The 13,476-nt window shown below is 37.8% G+C and overlaps 1 protein-coding gene across 7 annotated transcripts in view; it reads left to right on the forward strand.

Annotated features, from left to right (window-relative positions):
- RANBP17 (RAN binding protein 17) overlaps nt 1–13,476 on the forward strand; it is a 369,878-nt gene that overhangs the window by 238,764 nt on the left and 117,638 nt on the right. Inside the window, exon 15 of one of the 7 annotated variants that reach the window (XM_070357403.1) lies at nt 10,029–10,088. The exons of the other annotated variants lie outside the window; for them this stretch is intronic. Coding sequence (XP_070213504.1) covers nt 10,029–10,088 — 60 coding nt within the window. The remainder of the gene's footprint in view (nt 1–10,028; nt 10,089–13,476) is intronic. 7 annotated transcript variants of the gene reach the window in all.

Consider the following 13,476-nt stretch of genomic DNA (forward strand, 5'->3'; position numbering starts at 1 on the left):
AAAGGGCCATATAGTCAAAGCTATAGTTTTTCCAGTAGTCATGTATGGATGTGAGAGCTGGACCATAAAGAAAGCTGAGCCCCGAAGAGTTGATGCTTTTGAACTGTTGGAGAAGACTCTTGAAAGTCCCTTGGACTACAAGGAGATCCAACCAGTCCATCCTAAATGAGATCAGTCCTGAATAGTCATTGGAAGGACTGATGCTGAAGCTGAAGCTCCAGTACTTTGTCCACTTGATGCGAAGAACTTGAAAAAGACCCTGATGCTGGGAAAGATGGAAGGCAGGAGGAAAAGGGGCCGACAGAGGATAAGATGGTTGGCTGGCATCATCAACTTGATGGACATGAGTTTGAGTAAACTCCGGGAGTTGGTGATGGACAGGGAAGTCCTGTCATGCTGCAGTCCACGGGGTCATCAAGAGTTGGACACACTGAGCAACTGAACTGATCTGAGCTGAGAATTGCTTGGTGGTATTGGGAAAAAACATGTAGACATTAGAAACACATGTAGCTGCCTACTGTGTGCTAAACAATGGGACATAATATTGACTAAAAGAAAGATAGTCCTGCCATCATAGTCAGGTAGATAGCACAGAGAAGGCAGATATGCATCGTCATTTGATATGATAAAGCCATGTTTGGTATGCAGAACAACAGTGGGAACATATAGGAAGACACCTGGTGTAATCTTGGGCAAGTCCAGGAAGGATTCTTGAGGGTGGGGCTTGGGGTACTTGGGATTTACTTCAGTGTCATTCAGTACTGTGTATTACATAAGCAGGTCAGTAAACTAGAACTAGGAGTTGCATCAGTTCAATTCAGTTCAGTCGCTCAGTCGTATCTAACTCTTTGTGACCCCATGAACCGCAGCACGCCAGGCCTCCCTGTCTATCACCAACTCCCGGAGTCCACCCAAACTCATGTCCATTGAGGCGGTGATGCCATTAAACCATCTCATCCTCTATCATCCCCTTCTCTTCCTGCCCTCAAATCTTTCCCAGCCTCAGGGTCTTTTCAAATGAGCCAGCTCTTCACATCAGGTGGCCAAAGTATTGGAGTTTCAGCTTCAAAATCCTGGTACAAAAAGAGGCCAGAAGTGTCCAACTTTGTATTTTCCACTTTCCTGTTCAAGACTGCATAACAAAACCAAGAAATCTAAGTATCAGTACACTGCAGTTTGTTTAACAAATTGGTGACACTATGAATGTTCCATCCTTTATAAGATGGTAGCTAGTAAAACAAATGAATTCCTCTACCCCTCTCAGTTGGCGCCATTAAACACTGACCACTCCTACTCTTGTCAGATAGGTGCCAGATATAAGGCAAGGTTATTTTCCATGCATTGAATAAAATAGCACCTGAGAGAAAGCTTAATTTGGATATTCTATAATAAATGTCTGTTAATACATATTTTTTTTCCTAGTGGCTAGGAAGCAGTGTTGTCAAATAGTGAAAACTGTGATTGGTAAACCATTTGACTGTGTAATCTTGAGCAGTCTTCTAAACTCCATCTAAAAGAAATGGAATTCATGATACACCTGTGCTACCTTCTTTGAATGCACAATTTTAGTGATCTAACGGAAGCAATTCAAGTAACTAAAGATTAAAAATAAAATATTGTCAGTGAGATATAGGAGGGAGAGAATAGGGCCATAGAGAAATAAAGTTCAATTTTGTCAGCTATTTTTCTTGGTTGCTAATTAAGGATTTTATCATTTTAAGTCAGCTACAGTGTGGAGAAAGCTCATGATTTCAGTAAATGTGAATACTACTACTAAAAAGAAGCAAAAGGTAAATTAGGAAATATACCTAGGTTCAGTTCAGTTCAGTTCAGTCACTCAGTCACGTCCAACTCTTTGCGACTCCGTGGACAGCAACACGCCAGGCCTCCCTGTCCATCACCACCTCCCGGAGTTTAATCAGACTCATGTCCATTGAGTTGGTGATGCCTTCCAACCATCTCATCATCTGTCGGCCCCTTCTCCTCCCGCCTTCAATCTTTCCCAACGTCAGGGTCTTTTCCAACGATCAGTTCTTCGCATCAGGTAGCCAAAATATTGGAGTTTCAGCTTCAGCATCAGTCCTTCCAATGAATATTCAGGACTGATTTCGTATAGGATGGACTGGTTGGATCTCCTTGCTGTCCAAGGGACTCTCAAGAGTCTTCTCCAACACCACAGTTCAAAAGCATCAGTTCTTCAGTGCTCAGCTTTCTTTATAGTCCAACTCTCACATCCACATATGGCTAGTGGAAAAACCATAGCTTTGACTAGACAGACCTTTGTTGGCAAAGTAATATCTCTGCTTTTTAATATGCTGTCTAGGTTGGTCATAACTTTTCTTCCAAGAAGCAAGCATCTTTTTATTTCATGGCTGAAGTCACCATCTGCAGTGATTTTGGAGCCCCAAAAAATGAAGTCTGCCACTGTTTCCACTGTTTCCCCATTTATTTGCCATGAAGTAATGGGACCAGATGCCATGATCTTAGTTTTCTGAATGTTGAGCTTTAAGCCAACTTTTTCACTTTCCTCTTTCACTTTGATCAAGAGGCTCTTTAGTTCTTCACTTTCTGCCATAAGTGTGGTGTCATCTGCATATCTGAGGTTATTGATATTTCTCCTGGCAATCTTGATTCCAGCTTGTGCTTCTTCCAGCCCAGCATTTTTCACGATGTACTCTGCATAGAAGTTAAATAAGCAGGGTGACAATATACAGCCTTTGTCCGATTTGGAACCAGTCTATTGTTCCAAGTCCAGTTCTAACTGTTGCTTCTTGACCTGCATACAGATTTCTCAGGAGGCAGGTAAAACGGTCTGGTATTCCCATCTCTTTAAGAATTTTCCATAGTTCGTTGTGATCCACACAGTCAAAGGCTTTGGCGTAGTTAGTAAAACAGAAGTAGGTGTTTTTCTAGAACTCTCTTGCTTTTTGGATGTTCCAACAGATGTTGGCAATTTGATCTCTGGTTCTTCTGCCTTTTCTAAATCCAGCTTGAACATCTGGAAGTTCATGGTTCATGTATTGTTGAAGCCTGGCTTGGAGAATTTTGAGCATTACTAGAGTGTGAGATGAATGCAGTTGTGCAGTAGTTTATTGTTTGGCATTGCCTTTCTTTGGGATTGGAATGAAAACTCACCTTTTCCAGTCCTGTGGCCACTGCTGAGTTTTCCAAATTTGCTGGCATATTGAGTGCAGCACGTTCACAGCATCATCTTTTAGGATTTGAGATAGCTCAACTGGAATTCCATCACCTCCACTAGCTTTATTCGTAGTTTTGCTTCCTAAGCCCCACTTGACTTCACATTCCAGTATGTCTGGCTCTAAGTGAGTGATCGCACCATCATGATTATTTGGGTAGTGAAGATCTATTTTATATAGTTCTTCTGTGGATTCTTGCCACCTCTTCTTAATATCTTCTGCTTCTGTTAGGTCCATACCATTTCTGTCCATACCTATGTTATACCTAGGTTCTCTCCCTGTAAAGATAATATGGTTTAGAGAATACTGTTATTTATGGTGATAATGATTCCCCTCTAAAATGCCTATGAACTGAGATAAAATTATCTCATTGAACCTTTCAGAAAAGGTATCTTCCATGGATTCCTAATTGTTAATCATCATTATCAAATTTCAAAAGAAAGGGAGAAAAAGTAGATTTGAATGGAGAAATGAGTGCTAGAAAATATAGAATTTTACTTCATTTGTATAGTAGAGCATCATCTTGAAGTATATATGAAATGGATCAAAGTTGTTTGTGCTTTGAAAATTGAAACAGTGTTCATCATACATAATTGAACAAAGTTGAAATTTTGTAGGTATGAAACAAACCAGAAAAAAAAGCCACAGCTATGATAGCTATTACAGGAAATGGAGGAAATTAATAATAAAAGACAATACACTATCTCATAAATACATGCTCATCATGAGATTTAGAGGGTGAAAGCATTAAGCTAATACCCTGATTAATTTAACAATTTAATCCTGGAATTAGAGTACAGATAGTTCAAAATTCATTTGTACCAACCAGAAAACAGCTTTACTTTCATAAAGTAGGGTTTTTATGCAGTTCTTGTAGGTATACGAAGATAATATTCTCTTAAAAATTATTACTTAGCAAGACATATTTGATGTGAATATTTCTTAAATAACCAAGTTTCTGTATCTTTTTTTAAGAAAATATATTAAGGAACAAAGAGATTGGGGGCATTTTTGCCTTATATCCAGTGATCTTGATCTTGCTTTTTATAACTTGTCCTAAGTAACTCATAGGAGCTATGATTTTTAAAACTGCATGATCACTGGGTACATAGATTGGAGGGGAGGGGAGGGTACTTTAAATAGGTCTCTCTATTCATATTCAGTAAGATTTAAGTTAACTTTAATTAGAACATCTTTGAATACCTTTTTGATGCATAAAATAGTGTATCTAAACATTTTAAAATAAATTTTGGAGAATTTTTAGAAAGTATAAATAGCAAAAGAGTAGTTTACTGGGTAGGCTTTTATTTTATATCAAGTCAACATTTGTGAGTCACTGTTTTTTCCTATCAGCTATTTGGTAAAAGTCCACGATTTGCCAAAATGGTTAATAGGACACAAATATAGACGTTCCATGTGATGTACCATGTAAATGTACACCTTTGTAGTTACATGTTTTTGTAGCAAGAGAATTGTTTTAAAAGGCACGTAATTTATTAGCTATCGGTAGCTTCTTTATTGCCTTGCCGCGCTGCAGTAATAAATAAAAGAAAGTGAACTGATTTTACAAATGGCACACAAGGTGCACATTTTGTGGGAAAAAAAAGTCTTTTTTTAAAGAATTGGCATTAAATCCTTTTTTTGTGATGACAAAGAGGCTAAGAGTGCAAACTGTATTTTCTGTTTATCGAAAACAGTCTTTTTTTCTCGGGGGCATTTTTTCCTATGATCATCAAGGGATTTCAAAAGCAATAAAGTGTGGAATCATTGTTCGACTTGAACAGTATTAAAACTTAGGTTTTAATTTCAGTGAAGTAATAAGATTTGAACCTGTCTCACATTACAGCACTGTAAGGCATTTAGCAATTGTATTTTAAAAGAGGTTTTTAAGATGCAGCTCACTTGTAAGCTCACTGTCTGTCAGTAATTAATAGTTTTTCTTCAGCATAGGCTGTTGTGATCAAACCAAGAAATATCTGAGTTTTTAGTAATACATTATGATAATTGTGAGTGTTTATTCCTAATTAGTCTAAATGTCTAATAATTTTCAGCTTGTGTCTCTGGCTGCTTAAAAAAAGAGAGTGACTTTTAAAGCTACAGTGTGTCTTTGGGCTTTTAAAAATATGAATGTAGGTGTGCATGTATGTTTCAATAAGCTTTACTCTCAGCAAAATTATATGTCAGTTGACTCATTCATTAACCAAGTATTTTATCCTTCAATATCATTTCCTAGTTTTTAGACATTACATCATTTGTGTATGTAGAAACAAGTGTTTTCAGATACGATGATATTATGTGTACAGCTAAACCCAAACTGACAGTCTGGATTCTTCAGTACTCATCACTAAAACTTACTTTACTTCTCAAAAAAGGTTTTAAAATATGAGCATTTCTATTAGATCAATGTGGCAACATACTTGCTGATGAAAGATTGTAGTTACCATTTTGAATTGCTATTGAAAATAATTGCCTCTACAAAAGGAAACATCTGTATGATAGCACGTGGTTAAAGCTGCCATCAATTTTTAACATTTGAGGGTTGAGCTATGACCTTTTATGATGACTGTGAACAGTAACTGCCTCCATTAGCCATAAGTTTTGTTTCTTTATTTTAGTAGATGGCCTAGGCTGTAAATATTAGAGAATCTAAAATAAATCAACATATTATCCTAAGGATACAAAATGTAAGAGCTATTTGTGGTCGGGAACCTTTGACAGATCGTTTGGATGAAGCAGATGATTGCCTGCCTAGCGTATCTGGTCTGCATTGCTATGCCTGCAGGCAGTTTAGTGCTATGGTTGTATATTGATGTCAGGGTTAGTACTGAGTGGCTAGCAGTGACAGATGTCTATAATTACAGGCAATGCTTCCAGTATTTCTGAAAAGCCAGCCTATGTTGAACAATTATCTTATTTCTGCCTTGCCAAAGAGCATGTTCCAATTGCTAGTATTAGAAATGGTGAATATAGCGCTTCATCTGCTGCCTTGGGACAAATGTGGGAAAAGCACTTGGTTATAAAACGTAAATGGAAAATATTTTTTTAACATTTTGAATTAGTTCAGTTCAGTGTTTTCCTAATTTTTATCTTCCCATAATGTTTCTGTTGAAGGAATCTTGAAATAACAGAAGCACATTTGGCTACTTATTGGGATTTTGTTTTCCCTTAGGCCTCTGTATCTCCCAAGTGCCAGTATCCCTTGCTTTGCTGAATAGATTTGTTTAAGCAAAGTTGGTTTTGAACAACTTTCTCCAATGTGAATTACATTTTTTTAACTGACTCCCTTTACAAAATTGGAAATACATTTCTATGGACAATCTCCCACACCTTTTGATAAGAATTGCAAAAGGATAGACAGTGCTGAAATGTACAAAAATACCTTAGTGCCCTGGTGTCTTTACTGAGAAATTACAGTTCTCAGTTTTTGTTTGAATCCTTTTTTTTAAGCCTTCAGCCACTTGTTGTCCTCTCCTGTCCCCACACGACCACTTCCTTCCAAGCTACCACTTAGCCCACTTCCATGATTCGTTAGAAATGTTTTCATGCCTGACGGTCCCAATTCCCAGCCATCTATTTTTTTCCTGGTTATTTGCATTTCTGAGACACAGACAAGACACTCTAATACCACGGTCTCCAGCAGATACAGCTGCATCCTTACACAATACCCTCCAACCTTTACATTGCTGAGGTTCCTAAAGATCATGACACTGGGTATTAAAACATTACCCTGATAATACCTGTATTTTCAGGTAAAGTAGACTGAGAAATACCTAGGAAATAGCATTTGAGTTTATCTGAGTTTTCTTTGTTTATCTCCAACCTTAATCTAACCTTTATTGGGTTTTCTCCTTTCTGCTTAACTCCACTATGTGGCATTATTTGTTACATTTTCTCCTTTAGTCTTCTCAGCAAAATTCCCTTTAATAGGTAGGATTATCTTCATTTTACAGAATTTAAAAAAGGTTTCAGAAAGGTTAAAAACTTGTTCTGTGTCAGATCCTGAGTTTTCAAGCAAATCATTATACTCTAGACTCAAGTTTGCTCTCCAGTGCATCCCATTGCCTTTAGGCGTGAGGAGGCGCTAGTGGTAAAGAGCTCGCCTGCCAGTGCGGGAGATGTAAGAGATGCAGGTTCCATCCCTGGATTGGGAAGATCCCCTGGAGGAGGGCATGGCAACCCACTCCAGTATTCTTGTCTGGAGAATCCCATGGACAGAGGAGCCTGGTGGGCTACAGTCCATAGGGTCGCAAAGAGTCGGACACGACTGAAGTGACTTAGCATGCATGCACTAGGCATGATCAGATTTAAGTGTAATGATTGATGAGACCATTATCAGAAATTTCATCCCCATATTTGCTGTTTTACTTCCCAAGGAAAAATCTCATCTCGACAACCACAGATTGTACCTCTAGTTCTGGCTAGCCGTCCATCAGCAATTCAATCCATGGTCTAGTGTGAGAGGTCAATATTATATTCATATATGAATGGCAGACCCTTTCTGTTCTTACGGGGCCTATCACACAAAAACTTTTTTGCTAATTTAAAACTAATGATGATGTTCTGGAACCCCTTGTCTGTGTACATTTAATTTAACAAAGAAAACTCAGAGAATTGGATGAATTTGTTTACCTGAATTGGGAAGACTTTGATAATTTATTGGGCACAGGGATGTAAATCATCACTTAGCCCTTTAGATGGGAACTTACCCTGGAGACAGCAAACAGGAACTTGTAATGATTCAAAAAAGGAAGATATGGGCTTTGAAATTAGGAGCCTAAGTTGCACAGATGAACCCTTGGGACAGAACATCACCTGCTGCCACAGAGCATTCTGTTTTCCTCCTGTCTCCTTTCTCGTCACATTTCCTTTTCCTTCTCTGTAAAGTAGACGTTATAGGGAGAAGACACAAGAGTAGGAGTTAGGCTGTCTTTCACTGGGACTCTCTTCCCTGTAATCCCTCTTCTTTATACACTACTAAAGCTGCTCATGTACTAGTTTAGAACAAATATCTATTTTCCAGCAGCTAGTCTAGATAAAGCACAAATAAAAGGGACTGTCATCTTGGTGTATGGCTCATAACCTTAATGTTAGACTAATGTCTGACTGTATCTTATTTAATAGTAGAGGCCGTTTACTGACCACCTAGTCTGATGGCTAGTAGCTAATGTTTATTTGGTGTGTACTGTGTGCTAAAAATTTTCTAAGTGCTCCTGCCAATGCACTGCCAGTGCTGTATATGATATAGCATTTGGTGACAATAGTAATAATGGCCACTTCTTTATGGAAATTTTACCATGTGCCCACACTGTTGTAAGTGCTTTACATAAGTTAAGTACTTAAACTCTCTCAAAAATTCTGTAAATTAGGTCCTACTGTATCATCCTTTTTTTATATTTGAGAAAACTGAGGTGTAGAGGGTAAGCAACTTGTTCAAAATCATTCAGTAATTGGTAGACTCCAACTAGTCTTGGCCTTCAGAATCGCTCTTTAACCACTTTATTGGACTGCTTTCTAATTTGTGATATTTTCATTGTGATATTCTTTCCGTTTATAGATAAAGAAACAGACTCTTAGAGACTAACTAATTTTACTAGAATCATAGACTTGATTCATTAAATCAAAATATTTATTGAATGCCTTTTACCTGCCAGGCACTGTGCTAGACTCGCAAGGAGCAGTCTCATGCAGAATCCCACATGCATTGCACTACATATGCATTCTGTGTTTCCTCCTGGTTGAAGTTACCTAAAATATGTACTGGGTTAGCATGTTCATTTCTGTCTTCTTACTGAGAGAATAATATTCTTCCTGGGCAGCTGCTTGGTTGGTTGGTTCTTGGTTCACCAGTTAGACTTCTGCATACACTGTAGCTAATTTTCAACATAAAAGTATTCAGTAGGAAGGCTAGGATGAAAGCAGTAGTTAGCCTGTTGCTGCAGATACTGCCTCTTCAGGGAAACCCTGATATTAGTGTTTGAAGACATCAGAAGTCCATCAGAAGGTGAACTCTGATCCGTTGCATTTAGGGTAAGCTAAAGTTTTCACTAACTAGGCTAGTGAGAGAGACAGAAAGTAAAAGATACAAATGACAATAGGATCAATGTTTCTGAGTAAAGTTTGAGAATGTAATAAAAAGATGAAAATGGCTGATTTGAAGAATAATAAAAAGTACAGTCATTGGTAGCCTTTTTTATTCTTTGAGCTGTTACTCCTTTACTCTTTGTGTCAGTTGTCCTTCCTGAGGGATAGAGAGCTGAGTGGGAGGAAAGTACAGAAGTTGTTCTGAATGTAGGAAATGGGACATGTTTCAGAGAGGCAATATGGAAGCAGTGTGTGTGTGTGCAAGAGTTGGATTAGTGGTAGAAAACTCAGTATGATTTAAATGACTACTGAAATGAGTTTCATTTATTAAACATGTACTTTTACCCATCAGAAGGTGACTTGGCCTACTTACATCATTAGCCCCATTGCCACACTTGCATAATGAGAGTGCCTTGTGGGAAACAACAGTACTAAGAGATCCTTAAAAATAGTTCTGTCAGTTATTATTTATAATTTGTTCTTCTTTAGGGCTATGCTTTAATAATTGGTTTCTTGAATTATTTCATAGAAGCAAATCCATTGTAATCCATATAACCACATCCAGGCTTTGAACAGCTCTATGCCTCTGCTCATAGCCTCCAGAATAAAATCAAAGTCCCATGAATATTTTAAGTGACAGCCACAAAGATCCTGAGCCACATTCTCCTTGTATCTAAAGTTGGGAAGGCCTTCTGCTCTTCCCTTATCCCTGAAATCAGGTGGCAGGTCCCTAAACTCTGTGCTTTTTAGGTTGTACGCCTGAGGAGTGATGTGTCCAGAGTTCCAGAGAAGGCTTGGAAAGTAGTTAAGGTGAGTTGAGTTGCTGGTTATTGTGGTGGATCACCAGTCTTTATGCTTATCTCACCACAGCCCTAGATTCTTACTGTTAAAATAGGCACCTTCACAGTGACAAGTGTAAGGGAACATTTTCTTGATTCCTTTTTTTTTTTTTTTTTGCACTGTGTAATCCTACAGTGTGCATGTTTTATAACCAAATGTTCAATAGTCAGGTAATAAGCAGTATTAACTGTGACACCTCTGTTTGGGGTGATTGTATAGTGTGAAAGCAGCCTAGGTTTCTTGATTATAACACTTCTCAAGTGGCCAATTCTAACCAGTTATCCATGGACAGAGGAGCCTGGTCAGCTACAGTCCATGGGGTCACAAAGAATCGGACACGACTAAGCAACTAAGACACACTTTCTATTCATACCTGAAAGGAGAAAGTTGTACTAGTTTACACTGAATAGTATCTCTTAATTGAATGGTAATTAGAGCATATGTATCTGCCGTGCCAGAATATGTTCCTGAACACCACCTTTGAAAGGTATAAAGGACTAAACAAAATCATTTACTTCCCAATTCCCCACCCTCTAACAGACTTTATCTAGCATCAGTTCTTTGCTCCAAAATGTAATCATGTCATCTTATAAATTTGCTATTGCCAAGAATTATAAATCAAATACCTGAAATGCTCCCTTTAAACTATGATCTCAGAACCTTCTACCAAAATTAATCAAGCTTTCTTCTCATAGCCTTGTGCCATAGGCATAGTTAGCCTCTTATTGTATGAACTTGGAAAGATAATATATTTACCCTAGACTTTACCATGGCTTTAGCCACAGAAGACTAGTTTAACAGAAGCTTGGCCCCAGATATGGAGTGAGTTGGCAGCCAGCAGGAGCAAAGCTGTGTCAGGACAAATGTACACTCCCCATCTTCTCTAGTTGGCTTTCAGCTGGTTGCACCACAGGAGCCTTTCTGTGGACTGTGTGTCCTGTGACCAATAGCTGGTGCTCTCGACCCAGCTCCCTCTTGGCTAGTGAAGGCCTGTCGGGAGACATTAGGTTCATGCTGGTGGAGATCCTTAGTCAGTGGCTCCCTGAAGGAAAATGAGGCAAACAGCCAGCTTCTGCTGAACAGGTGGTAGTTAGACCTTAGATCTGGTCATGGGTGGGAAGAAAAGAATCTCTCCAAAATTACCAGTATTAACTGGCTTTCGCACTGTACCTGAACCCCTCCTTGTAATAAATGAATGTTTAGAAACTAATCCAAAATGCTCTCTGGCAGCATCTGGAGCCCTTCCTTAGCTGTCTGGATTTGGGCCCAAGTTAGGAATGGAAACCCCACTGGGGTGCAAGCAAAAGAGGAAGCATGTTCTTAGCCATGCATCAGTGGAGGCCCCTACTGGGAGAGGGGATTATCACAGGGCAGCAGGCAGCCCTGCACCCCAGCCTGCTGGGTTCATGCTTTGTGCTACAGGATGTGGAGCGAAGGAAATGTGAGGCCAAAGTGATCGCTCCAAGTTTTCTTATACAATAGCTTATTCAAGCAGATTGGGAACGCCTCTTAAGAGATTTGTTAGGTACATGTCCCCTTAGCAAGATGGCCACCACAGATGGTAGGTTCAGATATTCTAACTGAAATAAATTCTTAACATTCATATTTATTTTATTTTTCCATAACCAGCTTTTGTTTATCAGATGTCATTCTGTATTCAAACTGAATGAGGCAAGCAGATTCCTAATCTTTTACTGCTTGGTTTCCAATATAAAGTATGGTTTTAAAATTAACTTTTGGCAAAAGATTGCTTTACTTAATTTTGGTCCTGTATTTTGTGCTGTTGCTTAAATGATATGGAAAAATTAGCCAAGATTAATGTGGCTCTATTCAGTATCACTAAGTGTATGTATTTAATATACAGCAGTGATTCTTGTACCATTAATTCTCTTGGTCACAAGTTACTTGTGATGGTTATGTTTTATTCTGCTTCAGACATTAACAAGAGAGCTCAATATCTTTAGTTCCAAACTGCTTAGGTCCAGGTCATTAAATACTCTATTAGTTTCCTCTTATACCTTTCCCTTTATTCCCTCCCTTCCCCTTCTGTTTAATGGGTCTCATATAGAGAGCACTGCATTAGCCTCAAGGGCACTTTGAAGCCTGAGAAAAAATGTGGAAATTGGTTTCTTACTCATAAGAAGTGAGTTCATACTCAGTTCCAAAATTATTTTCTAAGGAACGTTAATGTTTTTATTATATTGAATCCTCTCCAGTGACGGATTTTGTTTTACCAAATTAGATTCAGTTAAAAATCTTGATTTATAAGTCATTTCAGTAGATTAAAACAATACTTTAAAATTTATAACTGTTGAGTTTTTAAAATTTTATGGTATCAATTTTGTATTATTGGATGTGAATTCTTTTATACTGAATTGGTTCAGGAAATATATCATTTGGTGGCAAAATATTTTGTTGATTTCCACAGCACTACTAATTTTCTACACTGAGCCTGCTTATAAAAGCTCTTTGAGAAGTTATAACATCTTAAACATTTATAGAAGGCCCAGGGGTATTAACTTATTGTAATTTTCTGAAGATTCATTATCCAGAATCTTAATTCATTATAACAACTCTTATGAAAACCTATAGAACCAGTGTTTTCTCTTATTTTCTTATTTGTGCAGAATGAGAGATTCATTGTTCTGTTTAATTTGTTTCATGTGGTGCTTTTGAGTACATTTCATAGAGGGCTGTTATTGAATTTCTGTGACTGTCATTATATATCCATACAACCTTTAGGAACTAATATTCTGGGTTTCCCAGTCCTGTAATCTACTTCAAATTTAAGGATTGACATAATTAGTTTCTTCAAAGTTATAACCAGAATGTTAGAGACAACACTGCAGATACCCAAGACCAAGGATTAGGATTGGAAAAAAAGGCAATTTAAAAAATTATCACAGCGCATGCTTTTGTTCTTTATTAAATTTATAGCTCAAAATCTTATTGCTGTTTGTGTGTGTATTCCCTTGTCTGGTTTTCTTATCTTGTCTGGCTTCTTTTTTAAAAACCAGATTAAGATCATTTCAAGTACCTGCATATGCTCAGGCAATATTTGTCACTTGGTTAGTTTAGAAATTAAAGAACGTATTGGGTCACTGAAGCATTATACTTGTATCCAATGCTCTTTTCTGGAGTTTAAAAGAAGCTCTACAGTAAAATGAATAGAGATAATAAAACATATTAAGACAGTGTCTTAGGAGCATACCTTCTTATGTCTTTAATAATGGTAATTTCTTACATTTCTAATGACTTCCTGTATTTCAAGAACCAGAGAAATGGATGACTGGTTAAAATGTGTGATATTCCTAGCTTCTAAGACAATGACTATCTAGAAGTAGAAAGAATTTGGTTT

This window comes from Bos mutus, chromosome 20 (assembly GCF_027580195.1).
Source record: "Bos mutus isolate GX-2022 chromosome 20, NWIPB_WYAK_1.1, whole genome shotgun sequence".
Lineage (NCBI taxonomy): Eukaryota > Metazoa > Chordata > Mammalia > Artiodactyla > Bovidae > Bos > Bos mutus.